Raw genomic sequence first — 25,213 nt, forward strand, 5'->3', positions numbered from 1 at the left:
TGAAAATGTGATCACATGTCAGTTCTAGTATAATATACTTGTCCAATGAATACCCGTTTGTCATCTGCATTTCTTCTTGGTGTGGCAATTTTAATGGCCAGTAGTGTATTTCTCAACTGAAAAATCTCGTAATTTCGCCTCCAGCGTATTAGGTCCCAAGTTGACGTCGTCGAAGTGATCAAAAAGTTGCCCTTCAAAGATCGTACAGTCCAGAATCGGTATGCCGATCGGGCAAAATAACCCCGAGCACTGAGTGAGCCATCCCATCGATAGTCCAGGTTGACGATACCAATTTCGTACCGAGCGAGGTGGCGCAGTGGTTAGCACACTGGACTCGCATTCGGGAGGACGACGGTTCAGTCCCGTCTCCAGCCATCCTGATTTAGGTTTTCTGTGATTTCCCTAAATCGTTTCAGGCAAATGCCGGGATGGTTCCTTTGAAAGGGCACGGCCGATTTCCTTCCCCATCCTTCCCTAACCTGAGGTGCTCAGTCTCTAATGACCTCGTTGTCGACGGGACGTTAAAAAAACACTAACCACACTAACTAGTTTCGTAAAACACCACGTCCTTAGCTGCCTGCTACAAGTCCTTGTCCGACAGGAATCGTCGACCCTTCGAGACCTTTTGTGCTGGACTAAAGGTGTGTTAACCGTATGGGGAGCGATCAGGACTACAGGGCTGGTGTTCAAGTCTCTCCTACTTGCGTTTAGCGCAACTTTTCCTTCACGACATTTGCAATGTGGGAACCTGTGTTATCATGAAGCGTCAGCACCCCCTCTCGCACGGAACTTGGCGCACCATTCCACAACAGTGCTGTCCCACACACATTCTCCATTCGCCGATGGGTGCCTACCTGTGTTTCTTCTTCGGTAGCCAAGAAAGGAATAACAGCACGTTGGTCCTGTTTGGACACATTTGGTAATGTTGTTGTTGTTGTGGTCTCAGTCCTGAGACTGGTTTGATGCAGCTCTCCATGTTACTCTATCCTGTGCAAGCTGCTTCATCTAGCAGTACCTACTGCAGCCTATATCCTTCTGAATCTGCTTAGTGTATTCATCTCTTGGTCTCCCTCTACGATTTTTACCCTCTACGCTGCCCTCCAATACTAAATTGGTGATCGCTTGAGGCCTCAGAACATGTCCTACCAACCGGTCCCTTCTTCTGGTCAAGATGTGCCACAAAATCCTCCCCAATTCTATTCAGTGCCTCTTCATTAGTTATGTGATCTACCCATCTAATCTTCAGCATCACCACATTTCAAAAGCTTCTACCCTCTTCTTGTCCAAACTATTTATCGTCCATGTTTCACTTCCATACATGGCTACACTCCATACAAATACTTTCGGAAACGACTTCCTGACACTTAAATCTATACTCGATGTTAACAAATTTCTCTTCTTCAGAAACGCTTTCCTTACCATTGCCAGTCTACATTTTATATCCTCTCTACTTCGACCATCATCGGTTATTTTGCTCCCCAAATAGCAAAATTCCTTTACTACTTTAAGTGTCTCATTTCCTAATCTAATTTCCTCAGCATCACCCGACTTAATTCGACTACATTCCATTATCCTCGTTTTGCTTTTGTTGATGTTCATCTTATACCCTCCCTTGAAGACACTGTCCATTCCGTTCAACTGCTCTTCCAAGTCCTTTGCTGTCTCTGACAGAATTGCAATGCCATCGGCGAACCTCAAAGTTTTTATTTCTTCTCCATGGATTTTAAGACCTACTCCGAATTTTTCTTTTGTTTCCTTTACTGCTTGCTCAATATACAGTTTGAATAACATCGGGGATAGGCTACAACCCTGTCTCACTCCCTTTCCAACCACTGCTTCTCTTTCATGTCCCTCGACTCTTATAACTGCCATCTGGTTTCTGTCAGTTATGACATGTTTCTGGATTAATGGCATGCCTATCAGAAAGGTACAAACGCCACATTAACTTGTTGCTTACATGGTGATGCTTATATACCCGCATTGGAGTCACGTTATATTGCATGTATGCTGTATCAAAGCTGAGCCGTTCGTGGTTCGTGTTCGTGCCATTTCTTATTTTGCATCCTGTTTTTTACCGTACTGCCACCTCGTTATGTTAGTTTCAATTACTTGTGTCACTGAGTTGCCGCTTTGCCTGCCCGTGAGCGGCAGCAGCAGCGCTTATCGATATAAGCTCTGCCGTATTCTCTTTGCGGTCTGCTATTACTTCCCGGTCGTCGGGTGTCAAGGAGTCAGTTGGAACATGCCAGCAGTTAGTTCGCACCTGGCAGTGTTTGAGTTGGCACGCGGCACAAGTTCAGTCATGGCGCGGCAACAGTGAGGTCCGGGCCGCCATGACTCGCCCGACAGTTGCCGACACACAAGATTGGAGTGGCGACGACTTAGGTTGGTCGTCGGTCAGTCGTGTTGTCGGACGACGTATATGTTGGCCGGCGATCGCTTATGGGTTGGCTGTGTGTGCCGACCCGTGGTTCATCCTTGTTACTGTACAGTCACTGCCGTTAGCATTGTCTGGTACTTCGTGCAAGTGCTCCTGGAACTTTGTGTAGTTTGTGTGTCATTTTGATTGACAAGTTATTTTAAAAGTTGTCGGCGTACTGGCTCTGAGGAGTCGGTCGGTTGGCGTGAAGTTACCTTGTCGGTGAGTCCGTTGACTGTCTGTTAGTTGAGTTGTCGTCGGATCGAGAATGGTTGGGCCGACTGCCTGTCTCACCCATTTTTTTTTTCTTTATTGTAATTTTAATCACCTCATACAAGGCGGGCTGGCAGCAGCTTAATACGCTGCTCTTCAGCCTTATGGGGTACAATAATATGATATAGGTGACACAGACAATACAAAAAATGGCGGGCAAAGAAAGTAGTTACAAAAAACAAAAAACAAGAAGCCGTTCACGTTGGACGATAAAAACACTAACACTTGTTGACACGGCGCACAAAACACGGAGAACGGCGACGGCACATGTGAACAGTTGAGTTGTAACTGCACGAAACACAAAACGAAGCACGCACACACTAGACACTGATGGCGATGATCTCCGGCGCACGAATGTTTACTATGTGTGTGCGAGTCCGGGGACCTGCCAAGAGAGGAGGAGGAGGAAGGGAGTGGGAGAGGGAGAGGGGAGAGCAGAGATGCCACAGGCAGGGGAGAAAGGGGGGAGGGAGGAAGGGGGAGGGGAAGCCCGGGGGGAAGAGGGGTGGAGGGAGGGGACGGGGGAAAAGGAAAGAGAAGGGAAGGGAAGGGAAGAGATGGGAGGGAGGGAGGGTGCCTAAAGGAAAGGACACCAGAAGTGGGGGGTGGGGCAGGGTCAAAGTTGATAGGAGGGGTAGATGGAGGGGAGGAGGACATCATCAGGGAGGGGGATGTCTCACCTAAGTGAACGTTAGTATTTCAAGTGCGGGCTGACCCCGAAACTTCTGAGCGCCGTTAGTTGCATTGCCTTTTCTTATTTTCTGTTATGTGTAAGCGTATGACTCATAGCCGATGGTTTTGAATCAAAGTTGAATTATTTTTTTAGTAATGTTTTAAGTCATGGGCCTTCAGCCGCTTTAAAATTAAAATTCCTTGCTTTTCATGTGTTAGATTGTTTGGGTGTTCAACCTGATTAAAATATTCTTTAAAAATAAAGCCTTGGGCCTTCTGCCTACTAAAAATTATTTTGGTTATGTTTTAAGTTATGGGCCTTCAGCCGTTTAAACTTAAAATTCCTTGCTTGTGTGGGCCTCCAGCCTGATTAATATATTGTTGAAAGATAAAGCCTTGGGCCTTCTGCCTAATAAAATTATTTTACTTATGTTTCAAGTCATGAGCCTTCAGCTGTTTTAAAATGAAAGTTCATTGCTTATCAACTGTTAGATTGTTCGGGGCCTTCAGCCTAGTTTAAAATAAGATCTTGTTGTTTAAATTTATTTTACCTTGAGTTTTAAGTCATGGGGCCTTCAGCCGCTTTTAAATTAAGGATCTTTGTCTTTCGAGCATCGGACTGTTTGGGGCCTTCATCCTAATTGAAGATAAGGTCTTCTGCCTTCTTTACCTTCAGTCTGAAATCATCGGTCTTCAGCCGTCCTTAAATTAAGGTTGTTGCTTTTAAAGTATTAGATTTTGGGGCCTTCAGCCAAATTACAGAACTTACTTAACGTAAGGCCTTCTGCCTTCTAATTTTTTTTTTTGGCATCTGAATTTTGAGTTAATGACTTCCAGCCTTTTTATTATTATTATTATTATTATTATTATTATTATTAAAGTGGTTGTGTCCTTAAGGCATAAGATAGTGTGGCGTATTCAGCCAATAACTAAGTTCAAGAATTTGTAGTGTAATTTTTGGTCAAATAAATAGTTATATGTGTTAGAGTGTAACTGAAAGCCGCTCATTTTGGCCCCTTTCCACAATTCCAACTACCTGTCCTATTCTGCGGGTTTAGCAGGGCGTTTCAAAGGCCTTCAAAGAGAAACTTTCCTTTTGCCACTTATACACTCCTGGAAATGGAAAAAAGAACACATTGACACCGGTGTGTCAGACCCACCATACTTGCTCCGGACACTGCGAGAGGGCTGTACAAGCAATGATCACACGCACGGCACAGCGGACACACCAGGTCCCACGGTGATGGCCGTCGAATGGCGCTAGCTGCGCAGCATTTGTGCACCGCCGCCGTCAGTGTCAGCCAGTTTGCCGTGGCATACGGAGCTCCATCGCAGTCTTTAACACTGGTAGCATGCCGCGACAGCGTGGACGTGAACCGTATGTGCAGTTGACGGACTTTGAGCGAGGGCATATAGTGGGCATGCGGGAGGCCGGGTGAACGTACCGCCGAATTGCTCAACACGTGGGGCGTGAGGTCTCCACAGTACATCGATGTTGTCGCCAGTGGTCGGCGGCAGGTGCACGTGCCCGTCGACCTGGGACCGGACCGCAGCGACGCACGGATGCGCGCCAAGACCGTAGGATCCTACGCAGTGCCGTAGGGGACCGCACCGCCACTTCCCAGCAATTTAGGGACACTGTTGCTCCTGGGGTATCGGCGAGGACCATTCGCAACCGTCTCCATGAAGCTGCGCTACGGTCCCGCACACCGTTAGGCCGTCTTCCGCTCACGCCCCAACATCGTGCAGCCCGCCTCCAGTGGTGTCGCGTCAGGCGTGAATGGAGGGACGAATGGAGACGTGTCGTCTTCAGCGATGAGAGTCGCTTCTGCCTTGGTGCCAATGATGGTCGTATGCGTGTTTGGCGCCGTGCAGGTGAGCGCCACAATCAGGACTGCATACGACCGAGGCACACAGAGCCAACACCCGGCATCATGGTGTGGGGAGCGATCTCCTACACTGGCCGTACACCACTGGTGATCGTCGAGGGGACACTGAATAGTGCACAGTACATCCAAACCGTCATCGAACCCATCGTTCTACCATTCCTAGACCGGCAAGGGATCTTGCTGTTCCAACAGGGCAATGCACGTCCGCATGTATCCCGTGCCCCCCAACGTGCTCTAGAAGGTGTAAGTCAACTACCCTGGCCAGAAAGATCTCCGGATCTGTCCTCCATTGAGCATGTTTGGGACTGGATGAAGCGTCGTCTCACGCGGTCTGCACGTCCAGCACGAACGCTGGTCCAACTGAGGCGCCAGGTGGAAATGGCATGGCACGCCGTTCCACAGGACTACATCCAGCATCTCTACGATCGTCTCCATGGGAGAATAGCAGCCTGCATTGCTGCGAAAGGTGGATATACACTGTACTAGTGCCGACATTGTGCATGCTCTGTTGCCTGTGTCTATGTGCCTGTGGTTCTGTCAGTGTGATCATGTGATGTATCTGACCCCAGGAATGTGTCAATAAAGTTTCCCCTTCCTGGGACAATGAATTCACGGTGTTCTTATTTCAATTTCCAGGAGTGTATATTCTCTTATTGGTCAAACTTCAATCGTCCCTGATTGGCTGTCGTTTTATGACCGTAGCTGCACACCAGTGCATTTCCGACCTGTGGTCATCTGGAAAATTTTGCTCCGTTTGACTTCCTTACACCTGCTATGACCTTATTAGTGACTTGCTTTTCTCCAGCTTGTATGTGTAGAGGCTTGGGTAGCTCAGATGGTAGAGCACTTACCCGCAAAAGGCAAACGTCTCGAATTAGAGTTTCGGTCTGGCACAGAGTTTTAATCTGTTAGGAAGTTTCATATCAACGCACACTCCGCTGCAGAGTGAAAATTTCAGTCTGGGAACATCCTCGAGGCTGCGGTTAAGCCATGTCTCCGAAATATCCTTTTTTCCTGGATTGCTAGTTCTGCAAGGTTCGCAGTAGAGCTTCAGTGAAGTTTGGAAGTATGGAGACGAGGTGGTGGCGGAACTGAAGCTGTGAGGACGGGTCGTCAGTCGTGCTTGGGTAGTCGCAAGTTAGAGTGTCGGTCCGGCACACAGTTTTAATCTGCCAGGAAGTTTTTTTAACCTTCTTCTATTACATAATGTGAAGTGCACGAGCTTGCAAGATAGGAAGGAGAAATATACTCGTATCAAGCCCATGCTGCAGATTAACAACTGTGGGCTAGTACATCAACGAGCCTGAGTGTTGTTTTAGGCGGTTTCTGACACACAAACTGGACTGGTCCCCTATATGAGCCTAAAAACGTGTGAGTGCGATATGTAATAAACACTTTAAATACGATCACAAATATGACAAAGGATCTCCATTCCCTTAAGTTGTCCTCATACTGTAAGTGTTGCTCATTATGAAGCACATCAGGTGTGGTGTCTATCATAGTAACTGCACGTGCTGAAGCGATCTGCTACATCTCACAGAGAAGGCTTCTCAACATGATTTACAACCACAACGCTCTCCAGTGGCAGATGTCAGCTGCGTCTCGTGCGCAAATAGCACAGTTTGTTTACGAAAATGGACGCGCGTAAATACGGTGTATGAACTCTGTTAGCTATCGTCGGAGCAGGAGGGAATCAGTCAGTGATGCAGATTGCAGTCTTTAAGATTATTGGTCCATGTTCCCTGACAGTCACAAAATTGGACAAACTCTGTCCCACATTGGGAGCTCTCTGACTTAAAAGAAATAACATTAAATACTGCAGACGGTACCACTATTAAATTCATAAGAAAGCCTAAACATCTATTAGAAAACAAAAGGTGAAAAAAAAACGCATTTACACAGTTGTGAACCTGCTACGTCTCGTTTCACAGCCCACAACTCCACTACTCTATCAGTTACTTTTAAAATTTTAACCTACCACCGGTATCTAAGTTGTATGTATGTCTCAAGGCTACAGTTATAGATGTCATTATTTGACATTTAAGTGTGACCAATTATACCAAAAACGATACACTTCTGATTAGTCATCACTGAAACATAGCGCTGAAACAGTACACTGTCATAATACGCAGGATATAATACAGAAATCCTCAAATGCGAGACGTATATTTAACTATCGATATACAGTTTTCTGTAATTTTACTATAAGAAATCGTACCAAAAACGACGCTTTTTCGATCTATCGTCAATGTGTCCTCGCTTTGAAACAGTTTATATTTATTGCCCGTACGTTATAATATAAAACGCATCAAATATTGAGTTCAACTGTGTGTCATTCAATCAAATGTGGCGTCTCTTAAGTTCTGCTTGTGGCGTCAAACCTCTGCCTGTCCAGAAGCAAAAATCTGGCTTTGCAGATCCTTCTCTCCACGCATGGCAGTGTATCAGGACACGAAATTCGATACTTGGAAATTACTCAACTCGATCAGGTCCTCTTCCACAGACTCCTTTAGACAACTGACGATTGCAGCGACAGAAGAAACACTGGCGCAAAGTGAAAATAAATTTGCCAGAATCTCAGTACTGTTGATCCTGCAGTAGATGAAATTAACGTTCACGAGCAGACGTTCTCATGGGTGTGATTGACTTTTGAAAACCATCTGTATGGTGACGTGTGTCGGTGTCCCAGGAACTACACGCCGCAGTTATTCACCCTGATAGGCTCTCGTTTGGCACTAACATTAGAAAGAAAATTTTGTAATTTTATGCCATACTCTAGTTTTTAAAAATAGGAGCATTGCCCAGATTGGCGGCATAGAATAATGGTTTAGCTAGATTCTTCATATGGAGTACGTCTTGGGTTCTTATTTCCTCAGATGCTTTGAAATATTTTACTTTTTAAACTTTATCAAAGTAATTTTGGTCATAATTTGTATTCAGTTAGTGTTTTATGTGTAATTTTTTTATTTATAACGCTCTGTCAAATCATTTTAACCATCGTCTTGACTACATGATTTCTTTTCTTCCATTCATTCTTTTACCATTTGGAATGTATGTGCATGTGAATTTCATTATTTTCGATTATCTGTCATAATACTCAAACATTTTAAAACGCCAGTCTAACTGTTAAAAACAAAAGACGAAATAATCTGTTTATACTGAATGTGGAATGGTGTCAGAAATGTATTTTTTGTTACAAGATGTACATTGTTTGGATGGTAAATGTGAATGTCGTGTGACTAGGGCCTCCCGTCGGGTAGACCGTTCGCCAGGTGCAAATCTTTCGATTTGACGCCACTTCGGCGACTTGCACGTCGATGGGGATGAAGTAATGATGATTAGGAAAACACAACACCCAGTCCCTGAGCGAGATAATCTCCGACCCAGACGGGAATCGAACCCGGGCCCTTAGGATGGACATTCTGTCGCGCTGACCACTCACGTACCGGGGGCGCACGTTTGGATGGTGATCGTAATACATACATTTAAAACATAAATCCTTGTTGCACTAAAGTTACACAGATGAAGATATAAAATTGCACCAAAATGAGGAATATAAATAATGAATGTAGTAACACGGACGAAAATAAAAGATGCCGAAACTGAAGAAATCAAATCGAAGTTAATATGTAACAATTAAAGCTACTTGTACAAAATTCCCTGTGAAAGAAGAATGAACGGAAGAAAAATGAGAGCAAATAAAAAAGTTAAAATGATGATTGAAACGACATGAATAGGAATTAGAAATAAAAAATTACGTTTAAAGTAATTAATTGAACAAAAATTAATTGAGTAAACATAATTCAGACGACCGTTGTGGCAGAGCGTTTCTGGGCGCTTCAGTCTGGAAGCGCGCGACCGCTACGGTCGCAGGTTCGAATCCTGCTTCGGGCATGGATGTGTGCGATGTCCTTAGGTAGGTTTAAGTAGTTGTAACTTCTAGGAACTGATGACGTCAGGTGTTCAGTCGCATAGTGCTCAGAGCTATTTGAACCATTTGGAAAAATAATTCTCAAAATCATTTCAGTAAGGAATAACAAACTTCAAAATACTTCCAGAGATTCCGGCACACAACCGTCTGTCTATGGAGAATGCACATTAACCATTACATTCTGTGTAGTCCCGCCATTTTCAGAGCTGTAGAGCAGGAGTAATCATTGTTTTACCAAACGCCTATTGTATCTCTGTTAGTAGTAAAATTTTCTAAACTCCTGTCGATCGCACTATAATGGTGATTTATGAAGTAAGGAAGCAACTTCACAAAATTTTAAAGTAGAATCGCAGCAAGTCAAATATGTAATAATAAGTACTTACCAAACGTTTTATGACAAAATTTTATGAAAACTAATGAAAACGTTTCTCAAATCCATACCACCCTCCACCCACCACGAAAGAAAGAATTTCTAGAAATTGGCGATAGGAACCAGGTTGACTACCACTGTTTTAGAGCATCAAGCGAAGTTAATGAATTTTTTTTAATGATTTGCTTGCAAATGTGGGCGCATGAGGCTGAATGGCTACAGGGTGTGATACCTGGGACCCTAACCTACACAACCGTGTAATACAACCCAATACGTTGTCCTCAATGGTGAGTGTTCATCGGAGGTGACGGTATGCCCCAGGGAAGTGTGGTAGGTCCGCTGTTGTTTTTTATCTACATAAATGATCTTTTGGATAGGGTGGATAGCAATGTGCGGCTGTTTGCTGATGATGCTGTGGTGTACGGGAAGGTGTCGTCGTTGAGTGACTGTAGGAGGGTACAAGATGACTTGGACAGGATTTGTGATTGGTGTAAAGAATGGCAGCTAACTCTAAATATAGATAAATGTAAATTAATGCAGATGAATAGGAAAAAGAATCCCATAATGTTTGAATACTCCATTAGTAGTGTAGCACTTGACACAGTCACGTCGATTAAATATTTGGGCGTAACATTGCAGAGCGATATGAAGTGGCACAAGCATGTAATGGCAGTTGTGGGGAAGGCAGATAGTCGTCTTCGGTTCATTGGTACAATTTTGGGAAGATGTGGTTCATCTGTAAAGGAGACCGCTTATAAAACACTAATACCTAATACCTATTCTTGAGTAGTGCTCGAGCGTTTGGGATCCCTATCAGGTCGGATTGAGGGAGGACATAGAAGCAATTCAGAGGCGGGCTGCTAGATTTGTTACTGGTAGGTTTGATCATCACGCGACTGTTACGGAAATGCTTCAGGAACTCGGGTGGGAATCTCTGGAGGAAAGGTTCTTTTCATGCATCGCTACTGACAAGGGAACCTCCCCATCGCACCCCCCTCAGACTTAGTTATAACTTGGCACAGTGGATAGGCCTTGAAAAACTGAACACAGATCAATCGAGAAAACAGGAAGAAGTTGTGTGGAACTATGAAAAAAATAAGCAAAATATACAAACTGAGTAGTCCATGTGCAAGATAGGCAACATCAAGGATAATGTGAGCTCAGGAGCGCCGTGCTCACGTGGTTAGCGTGAGCAGCTGCGGAACGAGAGGTCCTTGGTTCAAGTCTTCCCTCGAGTGAAAAGTATACTTTTTGTATTTTCGCATATTTATGATCTGTTCGTTCGTTCATTGACGTCTGCGTTCACTGCAATAAGTTTAGTGTCTGTGTTTTGTGACCGCACCGCAAAACCGTGCGATTAGTAGACGAAAGGACGTGCCTCTCCAATGGGAACCGAAAATATTTGATCGCAAGGTCATAGGTCAACCGATTCCTCCACAGGAAAACACGTCTGATATATTCTATACGACACTGGTGACGGCATGTGCGTCACGTGACAGGAATATGTTGTCGACCCACCTAACTTGTACACTTGGCGAATGAGTAAAAAGATTCTTCTACCTTGCCCGATTTAGGTCTTCTTGTGGATGTGATAATCATAAATAAAATAAAATAAATTAAACTTTTAACTCGAGGGAAAACTTGAACCATTCCGCAGCTGCTCACGCTAACCACGGGACCAGGGCGCTGCTGAGCTTACACTGTCCCTGATGTTGCCTATCTTGCGCATGGACTACTCAGTTTGTATATTTTGCTTATTTTTTTCATAGTTCCACTCAACTTCTTCCTGTTTTCTCGGTTGATCTGTGTTCAGTTTTTCAAGGCCTATCCACTGTGCCAACTTATAACTAAATCTGAGGGGGGTGCGATGGGGAGGTTCCCTTGTGAGTAAATTTAGAGAACCAGCATTTGAGGCTGACTGCGGTACAATTTTACTGCGGCCAACTTACATTTCGCGGAAAGACCACAAAGATAAGATAAGAGAGATTAGGGCTCGTACAGAGGCATATAGGCAGTCATTTTTTCCTCGTTCTGTTTGGGAGTGGAACAGGGAGAGACGATGCTAGTTGTGGTACGAGGTACCCTCCGCCACGCACCGTATGGTGGATTGCGGAGTATGTATGTAGTAGATGGTTTCAAAAATTCAGCCCCAGCCATAGGGACCTCTCTTTGTAACGAAAAGAAGAAGAACAAGCCATGTGCAGAGGCTTTACTCGCGTTGTCGCCAGTGCTTCCAACCTGCCTGCCTCGTTGTGGTTCACAGCTGGCAGCGTTCGTGTTATCGCCGCATCGGCAATCACAGCAGAGTGCCGCACAGTCGTCAACACCGGGTCCCGAATTCCTGCTCCGTCAAATCCGGCCGTGTGCCAGTAAGCGGGGATTTCTGCTCCCTCCTCCCCCACGTTCCCCCTCGCCGACACACACACACACACACACACACACACACACACACACACACAGTCGTAATCCCGCCGCCTATCGGGCAGTTCAGTTCACAGCGGAATCTGCCCTCGCTGTCCACACCCGTTCTCTACCCATTGCCATCCACCCATACCCCCCTTGCGACAGTCAGCGCATTCCACATCCAATAACACTCCCGTCCCTCCCCCCTCTACCTCCTGCCGGCCACCCGGAGCATGTTTTCCTTCTCCTATTGGCACACAACGTGGAGAAGGCAGGACCGTTTCCTATCGTATAGCTTCTCGGCCAACGAGAAAACACACACGAAGCTTCCTGGAACGATAGGCGCGTTTCATCTGTTAAAGTATGGGGCAATATCTGTAATTTTCACAACTTTATATACAGGGTGTTACAAAAAGGTACGGGCAAACTTTCAGGAAACATTCCTCACACACAAATAAAGAAAAGATGTTATGTGGACATGTATCCGGAAACGCTTAATTTCCATGTTAGAGCTCATTTTAGTTTCGTCAGTATGTGCTGTACTTCTTCGATTCACCGCCAGTTGGCCCAATTGAAGGAAGGTAATGTTGACTTCGGTGCTTGTGTTGACGTGCGACTCATTGCTCTACAGTACTAGCATCAAGCACATCAGTACGACGTAGCATCAACAGGTTAGTGTTCATCTCGAACGTGGTTTTACAGTCAGTGCAATGTTTACAAATGCGGAGTTGGTAGGTGCCCATTTGATGTATGGATTAGCACGGGGCAATAGCCGTGGCGCGGTACGTTTGTATCGAGACAGATTTCCAGAACGAAGGTGTTCCGACAGGAAGACGTTCGAAGCAATTGACCGGCGTCTTAGGAAGCACGGAACATTCCAGCCTATGACTCGCGACTGGGGAAGACCTAGAACGACGAGGACACCTGCAATGGACGAGGCAATTCTTCGTGCAGTTGACGATAACCATAATGTCAGCGTCAGAGAGGTTGCTGCTGTACAAGGTAACGTGGACCACGTCACTGTATGGAGAGTGCTACGGGAGAACCAGTTGTTTCCGTACCATGTACAGCGTGTGCAGGCACTATCAGCAGCTGATTGGCCTCCACGGGTATACTTCTGCGAATGGTTCATCTAACAATGTGTCAATCCTCATTTCAGTGCAAATGTTCTCTTTACGGATGAGGCTTCATTCCAACGTGATCAAATTGTAAATTTTCACAATCAACATGTGTGGGCTGACGATAATCCGCACGCAATTGTGCAATCACGTCATCAACACAGATTTTCTGTGAACGTTTGGGCAGGCATTGTTGGTGATGTCTTGATTGGGCCCCATGTTCTTCCACCTACGCTCAATGGAGCACGTTATCATGATTTCATACGGGATACTCTAGCTGTGCTGCTAGAACATGTGCCTTTACAAGTACGACACAACATGTGGTTCATGCACGATGGAGCTCCTGCACATTTCAGTCGAAGTGTTCGTACGCTGCTCAACAACAGATTCGGTGACCGATGGATTGGTAGAGGCGGACCAATTCCATGGCCTCCACGCTCTCCTGACCTCAACCCTCTTGACTTTCATTTATGGGGGCATTTCAAAGCTCTTGTCTACGCAACCCCGGTACCAAATGTAGAGACTCTTCGTGTTCGTATTGTGGACGGCTGTGATACAATACGCCATTCTCCAGGGCTGCATCAGGGCATCAGGGATTCCATGCGACGGAGGGTGGATGCATGTATCCTCGCTAACGGAGGACATTTTGAACATTTCCTGTAACAAAGTGTTTGAAGTCTGTTGCTGTGTGTTTCCATTCCATGATTAATGTGATTTGAAGAGACGTAATAAAATGAGCTCTAACATGGAAAGTAATCGTTTCCGTACATATTTCCACGTAACATATTTTCTTTCTTTGTGTGTGAGGAATGTTTCCTGAAAGTTTGGCCGTACCTTTTTGTAACACCCTGTATAGAGCTTCTTAAAGACGTCTCACACACTCAAAACGTCAAAACTTTATTGACACAATTAATGTGAAAACCCTCACTAAAACAGGCAAATTAAAGCAACTCACCAACACAATGGGAAAATTTGACCTGAAAATCAATGCACTGCAAGATACAATCTTCATGGATGAAAGACACTTTTAACACAGAGAATTGCAGGATCTACAAGGGCAAGTTAGCCATCTGAAATTGGTCCTGCCAGCACGAGACCAGCTATGATGCCGAAATGAAGTATTTTAAAAATATTTGTTTCAGTTTAATAATAATAACATGTAACTGTTAGCTATCTCTCAGAGACCTGTTTATAAATTTTAACACTCACTGTACAAGAAGATGGAATGTGACTGTAAAAGAAATGATTTTGGCCTGTAGGCTAAATTTATATTATTTATATGGATCTAACTTTACGGCCTGACAAAGCGAACAGAAAACCGGCCCATAGAGGCAGCACCACAATTTTTAATGACCGAACGACACGGAAGGGAGGTGGTAACAGCTTACAGTCCAGTTTCCTTACATGTGGAGTCTCGTCAAACGCTACGTGTGTACGATCTGAATAGTGCTACAAGTAAACACTGAAGGTTCAAATGGCTCTGAGCACTATGCGACTTAACTTCTGAGGTCATCAGTCGCCTAGAACTTAGAACCAATTAAACCTAACTAACCTAAGGACATCACACACATCCATGCCCGAGGCAGGATTCGAACCCGCGACGTAGCGGTCGCTCGGTTCCAGACTGTAGCGCCTAGAACCGCACGGCCACTCCGGCCGGCAAACACTGAAGGACACTACTGTTTAACAGTACTGTCCGCCCACTTCGACAACGTTCATTTACTCAGTAGTGTGTCTGAATCCACTTTTCGAATAAATGAACCACTGAACAACTGAATTCTGATGAATCATTTCAACATGGTTTCTTAACTTATGCTGTCTCGTCAGTGTATACTACGTTTACTAACGAGTTGTAATATACACTGAGTCCGCAGCTCGTGGTCGTACGGTAGCGTTCCCGCTTCCCACGTCCGGGTTCCCGGGTTCGATTCCCGGCGGGGTCAGGGATTTTCTCTGCCTCGTGATGACTGGGTGTTGTGTGATGTCCTTAGGTTAGTTAGGTTTAAGTAGTTCTAAGTTCTAGGGGACTGATGACCATAGATGTTAAGTCCCATAGTGCTCAGAGCCATTTGAACCATTTTAATATACACTGACGAGACAGCATAAGTTAAGAAATCATGTTGAAATGATTCATCAGAATTCAGTTGTTCAGTGCTTAGGTACCTTTCAAAACCAGACAAAATAAACGTTCTCAGTTATACCTTGCTACACTTGAAGTGCACTTCTGTGTAACAAAAGCTGTAAAGTTTTCGCAGAGCTGGTATTTCTTCGCACTACAAACAAATCACAAAAAATTTATGCCTAACGACACATTTATCCATAACATCAGTGGGATATTTATTGCCTGGGTTTTGCTTCTAGACGTTTGAGTTTCAGCATCGAGACCTTCCTTCTGCAATTTTGCACATGACTGCTTCAGAAAAAAAGTGATGCAATGACAAGACTTGGTCTAAATCATCAGAGTTGTAGTTCCCAGTTACGAGAGTTACAGCAGGCACAATAATACCTCGCGGACATCTTGCGTACTTTTTCATTACCTCTCATGTGCAGTTTTCAGCAGGACCATACTCTTCCAAACATTGCACGCGTATCTCCGTGTGCGTGATGTTGAGATACTCCCATGGGCAGGAAAATACGCAGACCTGTCCCCGACGGAACTCGTATGGACTATCTCAGCCGCCAACTCCGTTCAAGTGCCAGTGTTTGAAGGAATGTTTGAAACAGTTCTGTGCAAGCTTGTCTCAGGAGAAGATAAGCGGTTTTATGAAACACGTTCCAATCGAATCAGTGCAAGCACTCAGAGCAGAGGGGGTGCAACAACGCACGGATAAGTGGGCTTATACTGTCAAGTAAATGCTACTCTATTCTGGAACGGCCGGCCGTTGTGGCCGAGCGGTTCTAGGCGCTTCAGTCTGGAACCGCGCGACTGCTACGGCCGCAGGTTCGAATCCTGCCTCGGGCATGGATGTGTATGATGTCCTTAGGTTAGTTACGTTTAAGTAGTTCTAAGTTCTAGGGGACTGATGACCTAAGATGTTAAGTCCCATAGTGCTCAGAGCCATTTGAACCTGTCAAGTAAATGCTACTCCATTCTGTAACATCTGAAATAACACCACTTACTCTATCAACCAGTGATGTTTCATTTCGTTTCCACATCCTCTTTTGAGTACTTCTCCAGGAAGTGTATATTGCTTACACGCTCTGTCGTCTTTTCGTCACTACTTTCACTCCCTTTTCTTTGTCATCGTCGAGAGCCATTTCCGCAATCACTTTCAGGGCTTCGCTTGCTAGGCAATAACACACAGTACTTGTAATTGCAGTTTTGCTGTACCTAGTCATGTGAGCAACTTACTTCTCCCCATATCCGGCCTACCATCCACTTAGTCGAGTAATGCAGGCGTTAAAAGTTATCAGCATAGCGATATGGATTTTACACTATTATTTGCTGTTTCCATATCTCTGAGTATTGTGTTACTGTCCAATTGCACCTGACTGGAGTACAAGAATCAGCATTGAGTTAAGAGATATTTAATTGAATAAATGTGGTACAACAATTATGTAGCTTTAACTCAAAATATTCACTCCTACCACCTCCGAACTATAAACCACGCATTCTCATACTGACATGTGTAAACAAAATTTGCCGCGCGAGATTAGCCGAGCGGTCTAGGGCGCTGCAGTCATGGACTGTGCGGCTGGTCCCGGCGGAGGTTCGAGTCCTCCCTCGGGCATGGGTGTGTGTGTTTGTCCTTAGGATAATTTAGGTTAAGTAGTGTGTAAGCTTAGGGACTGATGATCTTAGCAGTTAAGTCCCGTAAGATTTCACACACATTTGAACATTTTTTTGAAACAAAATTTATGAAAAATCACTCGCTGGGCTGCACGCTTTCACAGCTTTTGTCCGAAAATGTGGCACCTGCGAAACTTCTGCGCCTTAGGCAGTACCCTGCTTCGCCTTTATAGCAGAGCCTCTCTGTGTGTGATGCTAGGGATTCTATACCCGCCTGGATAGGCGCGTGTGTTATATGACCGTTTCCGGGACGGGGAGGCACACTGGCACAGGATAGAATCCACCCTGTGGATTTAAGACGAGGGATCGGTGTGCCTGGATATTGTTTTTAGGCGGTTTCTCACATCTCACTTGGTGAATACTGTGTTCGTTCGCACGTTTCGCCTTGGATACACGCTACGCACACACTTTGAACACTTCCTCGTACCAGCACACACACAATTTACATTACATGCGGCTCTGTTTCTGTCCCGAGGGGTGAACAGCAGACTAATGACCTTCGTTGTTTTGTAGTATTAATCATTTACTCAGCATTAGCGTTAGAGATTCGACAGGTCAAAATCAGTGTTCAACCGAATCAGTACCCTTCCACAATGTAGTGACTTGTGAAAAGTAGCAATATGTAGTTATAAAGACCAAAGAGAGCAAGTGCATGACTTGTTGGCAACCCTGTCGCAACGGATGCTGTGGGCTGGTACATTCTGAACTCCATTCCGATCCTACCAATATGTCATCCCAACCATTATCTGGTATTGTATTGTAACCATCTGCATGCTACAGGCAGCATTAAAAGTTGGTTGTGCTGCCAATTAACATGTTAAACACAGCAGAGCAGTAACTTAAAAATAAAATTTAATTTCTATTGCACCTCTCTCTCTTTCTCATTCTCTCTCTCTCATTCTCTCTTTTTACTTTAAGTAGCGAAAAAACAATCGTATTTTTGTGCAAGCTTACTCGAGTAAGTAATGCAGTGTTATCATTCAGTGTTGTATATTGTGGTGTCGACTTCACCAATTGATGTGTTTGGAGCTGGTTCAGCAGACTGTGTGCTTATTTTGGCTTCACTGGGACAGTTTTAAAATGTGTATGGCAGGAGGGAAAGGCAGGTTGGTTCGGGATTTATTATGTTCTCCCTGCGTAAAAATTTGACATATCCATCGTGAGTGTGGTAAGTGTATGTATGGCTGGTCATGCTCATTGACCTGGTCAACGCACAGCAGATGTGACCAGTGTCAATGCTGAAACGGCTCGAGCCTCGGATGACAACACGTCCGAGGCATCGCGTAGACGTGTGTGTGGACTTTATAGTGCTGGCGTTGCTGCGAAGTTTGTGCATGTGTGTGTGGGTGTGTGTGTGTGGGTGTGGGTGTGTGGCCGCTGCTGCGCTGCCCGCAGGAGTCCAGACCGCCAGACCGGAGCCTCCAGGTGTCCCGTGCAGTCGCCACCGCGCCGCCTTCTGGAGCCCGGGGGACCGCTCGGAGACTGACCCTGCTGTGCGGGACCGCTTTGTCGGTTGCAGCGCCGACGGGAGCTACGAGGTGACCATCAAGACCAAGGCGACCGTCTACTACACGGGGCTGGTCATGTGGCAGCCGCCGGCCGTCTACAAGTCCTCGTGCTCTATCGATGTTGAGTTCTTTCCCTACGACGTGCAGACGTGTGTCTTGAAGCTAGGCAGTTGGACCTATGACGGTTTCAAGGTGACGCCTCTTCCTCACCGCCTGCTGCTCGCCACACACACACACACACACACACACACACACACACACACACACACACACACTCTCACACCTACACCTACACCTCTCACTACACCACTCGCAACACTTCGCTCTCCAGCAGCCGTACTTTTCTTCAACAGAGGTAGGCTCACCCCCACTCACATCACTTCTCGAAAGAACCCGTGTTCAAATGAGAATTATGATCGAAATGCATCTGCATCTAAAGCTTTCCCAGGTATACTAAACCATGTTCCTGAGATTCTGAATATCGTTGGCAAAATCTAACGTCGTCACAGAAATTGTTCTCCTTTAGGTCCAGCAGCATAATACCAGGTGATCAAAAAGTCAGTATAAATTTGAAAACTTAATAAACCACGGAATAATGTAGATAGAGAGGTAAAAATTGATACACATGCTTGGGATGACATGGGGTTTTATTAGAACCAAAAAAACCCCTTTTGCTAAACACATGAAAGATCTCTTGGGCGCGTCGTTTGGTGATGATCGTGTGCTCAGCCGCCAATTTCATCGTGCTTGGCCTCCCAGGTCCCCAGACCTCAGTCCGTGCGATTATTGGCTTTGGGGTTACCTGAAGTCGCAAGTGTATCGTGATTGACCGACATCTCTAGGAATGCTGAAAGATAACATCCGACGCCAATGCCTCACCCTAACTCCGGACATGCTTTACAGTGCCGTTCGCAACATTATTCATCGACTACAGCTATTGTTGAGGAATGATGGTGGACATATTGAGCATTTCCTGTAAGGAACATCATCTTTGCTTTGTCTTACTTTGTTATGCTAATTATTGCTATTCTGATCAGATGAAGCGCCATCTGTCGGGCATTTTTGAACTTTTGTATTTGTTTGGTTCTAATAAAACCCCATGTCACTCCAAGTATGTGTATCAATTTGTACCTCTCTATCTACATTATTCCTTGATTTATTCAGTTTTCAAATTTATACTGACTTTTTGATCACCCTGTATATACCCGATAACCAAATAATCATTACGATAGATGCACCAAAATAGCTGCTTATAATAACTAATCTTTATTCACTGCAGACTTTATCAGCATTTATCACCATTGTCAAGTACATCTACATTCACGTGGCGTCCATTTTGCGCCGTTAGTGGGCTAGTGTCCGGCCCCGGTAGCTGAGTGGTCAGCGTGACGGAATGTCAATCCTAAGGTCCCGGGTTCTATTCCCGGCTGGGTCGGACATTTTCTCCGCTCAGGGACTGGGTGTTGTGTTGTCCTAATCATCATCATTTCATCCCCATCGACGCGCAGGTCGCCCAAGTGGCGTCAACTTCTGCACCAGGCGAACGGTCTACCCGACGGGAGGCCCTAGCCACACGACATTTCAGTGGGCTAGTTATAAGACAGTCCACTAACCACGCAATATGCCCGCCTGGCTAGCCGAGCGGTCTAATGCACAGCTTTTCGGAGTGGGAAGGAGCGCCTGGTCCCCGGCACGAATCCGACCGGCGGACTTGTGTCGAGGTCTGGTGTGCCGGCCAGTCTGTGGATGGTGTTTAGGCGGTTTTCCATCTGCCTCGGCGAATGTGGGCTTGTTCCCCTTATTCCACCTCAGTTACACTACGTCGGCGATTGCTGCACAAACAAGTTCTCCACGTACATGTACCCCACCATTACTCTACCACGCAAACATAGGGGCTACACTCATCTCGTGTGAGACGTTCCCTGGGGGAGGGGGGGCCAGGGGGGGGGGTCCACCGGGGGCCAAACCGCACAATAACCGTGGGTTCGGTGTAGGATGGCAGATGGGTGAAGTGGACTGCGGTAGTCGTCGTGGGGTTGTGGACCGCTGCGGCTGCGGCAGTGACGGAGCCTCTCCGTCGTTTCTAGGCCCCCGGTTAACATACAATACAACTACGTACTATGGACGTCACTTCAGTCTAGACTTACTTGACAATGGTGACAAAAATCATGACTAAAGTTTAGTTAATATAATTAGCTATTTTGGTACATCTGTTCTAATAAATGCCACAGCATCGTCATCTTTAGGTAATGATGTATACTGTCAGTACTACGTTGTAATTCACCATTACCATCTTATAGGGATCCTACACCAGCAGCCAAAACTATTCCTGACGATGACGATAAACAAGTGCTCCACAGCCACGTTTTGGAGGTACCATCTCGCCCACATGAATAGGCTTCAGGTTCGTACTCTGTTATGCCGTTGCCTATGGGAGTCCTAATCCAAAAGTGAGAACCATCCTTCATGATTGCGATGATGATGATCATAATGATGATGATGATGATCAACTGCTCTGTAGAAAAGTTTCAGCGATTCCATCTGATGCAGTCTGCATAAACTCCACCAATAAACTGTGTATGTTACAATGGCTATTGATGCTCTACAGGGGTCCTACATCAAGCACCAAAACAATAATTGATGATGATGATGATGAGTGACTGCTCCATAGAAACGTTTCAGCGATACCATCTGGTACAGCAATGCACTCCATATCCCGCCATGATCATTTACGCCCCATCAGGGCTCTACACCTACTGTCAAAATTACCTTTTATGATGATGAGCACGTGCACCATAAGAAAAAAATCTCATTGATACATTATGATATGACTGGCATAAGCGTCAGCATTTTTGGCACGACTATTAACACTCTGCAGGAATCCTACACCAACAGTTTAAACTATCCTTAAAAAATTCTTGAGGCAGTAATTTACCAACAGCCGTATGTAGAAATTTATTTTATGAACTTCTTATGTGCTAGCAGTTTCGGCATTACATGGATGCCATCTTCAGGCCCCATACGTCACAGTCGTAAAATCGCTGATCACCAAAAGCTGTTGCATAACGATTTGATTCACGGATCCAATTATATAGCTCCTTCCGTGTATAGCGATTTTACGACTATGACGTGTGGGGCCTGAAGATGGCATCAGTGTAATGCCGAAACTGGTAGCACATAAGAAATTCATGAAATAAATATCTACAATACATACGGCTGTTGGTAAATTATTGCATCAAGAAATACGTGCCAGCCGTTGTCCCATGGTCCATAACGGATCAACGAAGATCTTTGAAAATGGTGCTCCATAGAAACAGTTCAGTGGTACCGTCTGATACAACATTCAAGCTTCAGGAAAACAATTATACAGCGTGAAGTACCAAAGCTGTTAACATGAAATATATTCGGACCCATTCAACATTTAGAAAAAAAGATTTAGGTTAGTAATGGTGGGCGAGAATACTGAAATTTTGTTGTACACTCAGCTGCTGGAATGTTTTTCCTGAGATGTGCTCAGTTTAACTAGTGCCACACACATTGCTGCAGGAATAACTGCGATGATTAATCCATTCCTGTGGGCAGTATTTCTATAGGTGAACGACCGTCTAGGTCAGGCGGTTTGATATACGAACTCTCAAGAGTGCTACAGAAAATGAATAGCTATGTCCTAGAAATATTTCTCCAAAAAAATTAAATAGCGAATCTCGTTGGATACACATACGTTACTTATGAAGCTCGTAACATTCCTGTCTACTAACACATTCACACAATAGAGATTTATGAAATTTGATCATGTTCTTTTTAAGACCTGGCCGTGTCACTTAATGTGTAGCATGCTAGTTTGCGACGGAGGTAGGTGTGGCAGGCCAAGATCCAACCAGCGCTGCAGATTAACAACCGATGATGTGGTACACCGGCTACTCTGACGTGTGGCTTTTAGGCGGTTTTCCACGCTCGTTTATTCAAATGCTTAGCTGGTTACCAATCTTCTCTCACAAAAAACAATACGCAAACAGGTAAAGTATCATAGCACACACAACAAAGATTGCACGATTCGGAGACAGAATATCGCGTACACGACTTCGCTCCCTTATGGTAACTGACGAGTGTTAAGAGAGATTGGCATTCTAACCCAAAGTTAAGTAAAACAGATTTGCCAAATCGTGAAAAAAGCAAACCTGAGATAAACGGTAAGGGGGGGGGGGGGAGAGAAAGAGATGGGGAAGTTACATTCTTTTTAAACAGATTCATACTCCTATTTTTTCTATAAAATTTCTTTATGCAAGAAATAAGAAGCATTCTGTTGTGTCTCGAAGGACTCTGTAATGCTTCTTTTGCAAAGTTGGCCGGCGGGGGTGGCCGAGCGGTTCTAGGCGCTTCAGTCTGGAACCGCGCGACCGCTACGGTCGCAGGTTCGAATCCTCCCTCGGGCATGGATGTGTGTGATGTCCTTAAGTTAGTTAGGTTTAAGTAGTTCTAAGTTCTGGGGGACTGATGACCTCAGAAGTTAAGTCCCATAGTGCTCAGAGCCATTTCAACCCCTTTTGCAAAGTTGCTCAGAATTTTGCTAGACAAAACTGTTGGGGCCACTAAAGACTCGGTGTTATGCCCACCCCATCGTGTAATATCAAGTGTTGGAATTCTTGCTTGGAGAAATTTGATGGTTCCTAAAATATGTTTGGTTAACAGCTTTGGTGATTCACCCTGTACCGCTTCAACTCTTCTATTAAATGGTCCGTTTTGTGTCAGAGACACCAAAACAACTGCCGTCTCCACCATGAAGCACTATTTTCATTTCACCCAAAGACGTTTCGACAAAGTTTTTGCAACTCAAAACGGGTTTCTCATCTTCGAAACTATGGGAAAACAACAAACGTATATTGTGGGTGTATAGTCATTCGTGGTGATTTTCGTCACTAACTATGCTGAAATATGTCAGCCCGTTGCCTTACTCAGTTTGCCTACGTATCTAAGTAATCAGCATGTCATGTACTGCACTTCCCTTCAGTTCCCAATAGTGACAGGCACTTTTCTCGGTTCGAGGAAATGGACATGGTGCACTCAACCTTTTGATGGCAACTTACAAGGGAACCTCCCCATCGCACACCCCCCTCAGATTTAGTTATAAGTTGGCGCAGTGGATAGACCTTGAAAAACTGAACACAGATCAATCGAGAAAACAGGAAGAAGTTGTGTGGAACTATGAAAAAAATCAGTAAAATATACAAACTGAGTAGTCCATGCGAAGGTAGGCAACATCAGGGACGCTGGAAGACAAGCTGCTCCGTGGTCCCGTGGTTAGTGAGAGCAGCTACGGAACGAGATGTCCTAGGTTCAAGTCTTCCTTTGAGTGAAAATTATAATTTTTTATTTTCAGTTTATGTGACAAACTCTTACGTTGTCATCACTATTTTGGGAGTGATTATCACATCTACAAGAAAACCTAAATCGGGCAAGGTAGAAGAATCTTTTTACCCATTCGCCTAGTGTACACGTTAGGTGGGTCGACAACATATTCCTGTCATGTGACGCACATGCCGTCACCAGTGTCGTGTAGCATGTATCAGACGTGTTTTCCCGTGTAGGAATCGGTTGACCTATGACCTTGCGATTCGGTTCCCATTGGAGAGGCACGTCCTTTCGTCTACTAATCGCACGGTTTTGCGGTGCGGTCGCAAAACACAGACACTAAACTTATTGCAGTGAACAGAAACGTCAATGAACGAACGGACAGATCATAACTTTGCGAAAATAAAGCAAGTAAAATTTTCAGTCGAGGGAAGACTTGAATCAAGGACCTCTCGGTCTGCAGCTACTCACGCTAACCACGGGACTACGGCGCTGCTGAGCTCGCGCTCTCCTTGATGTTGCCTATCTTGCGAATGAACTACTCAGTTTGTATATTTTACTTATTTTTTTCATAGTTCCACATAACTTCTTCCTGTTTTCTCGATTGATCTGTGTTCAGTTTTTCAAGGCCTATCTACTGTGCCAACTTATAACTAAATCTGAGGGGGGTGCGGTGGGGAGGTTCCCTTGTTAGCAAGAACTAGCGCCTCCAAGGGCTAGAAATCCGACAACAGCAGTGAGAGCGATGCGCTGACCATATGTCCCTCCACAACGCATCCCAATGGAGTCATATGACAGAGGATGACACGGTGACCGGTCGATATTGCACCATCCTCTGGGCCCACCAAGCAGAATTTTTTTTCTACCATCTCACTTGCTTTGGGTTTCGCCAAATCGAAGTACTGTAATAAAGTAACATTTATAACGATCAGGAAACTTGTTGATGGCGGATTTTAAATTTCGCATGAGGCATAATTTCCAAGTGATGATTAAAGCATAATAAATGTTATCATGTCACCTTAACTGCTCTGTCAGGTTTCAACTTCATCCAATACCTTCGCACACCCATGAATGTACCAAAGAATTACGTACTTCACCCCCGGAGACCAGTACACACGCCGGCCGCAGTGGCCGAGCGGTTCTAGGCGCTTCACTCTGGAAACGCGAGACCACTACGGTCGCAGGTTCGAATTCTGCCTCGGGCATGGATGTGTGTGATGTCCTTAGGTTAGTTAGGTTTAAGTAGTTCTAAGTCTAGGGTACTGATGACGTCAGATGTTAAGTCCCATAATGCTCAGAACCATTTTAACCATTTTTTACCAGTACACACACATTGCAGTAAAAAGTAGTGCGAAACTGTTAGGTCGCGTTCCAGATATATGCGGGGTGTTTGTTTTGACTTGGAAAAAGTAAATACCTCGAAATGTAGGCAATGTATGAAAAAACATGATCCAGAGGAAAAGTCAATATTACCTATGTCACTTCATGAGG

The 25,213-nt window shown here is 45.0% G+C and overlaps 1 protein-coding gene across 1 annotated transcript in view; it reads left to right on the top strand.

Moving 5' to 3' along the window:
* The window catches only part of LOC126215284 (acetylcholine receptor subunit alpha-like), a 703,987-nt gene that overhangs the window by 461,366 nt on the left and 217,408 nt on the right, over positions 1–25,213 (top strand). Inside the window, exon 4 of the mRNA XM_049941973.1 lies at positions 18,385–18,565. Coding sequence (XP_049797930.1) covers positions 18,385–18,565 — 181 coding nt within the window. The remainder of the gene's footprint in view (positions 1–18,384; positions 18,566–25,213) is intronic.

Source organism: Schistocerca nitens, chromosome 12 (assembly GCF_023898315.1).
Source record: "Schistocerca nitens isolate TAMUIC-IGC-003100 chromosome 12, iqSchNite1.1, whole genome shotgun sequence".
NCBI lineage: Eukaryota > Metazoa > Arthropoda > Insecta > Orthoptera > Acrididae > Schistocerca > Schistocerca nitens.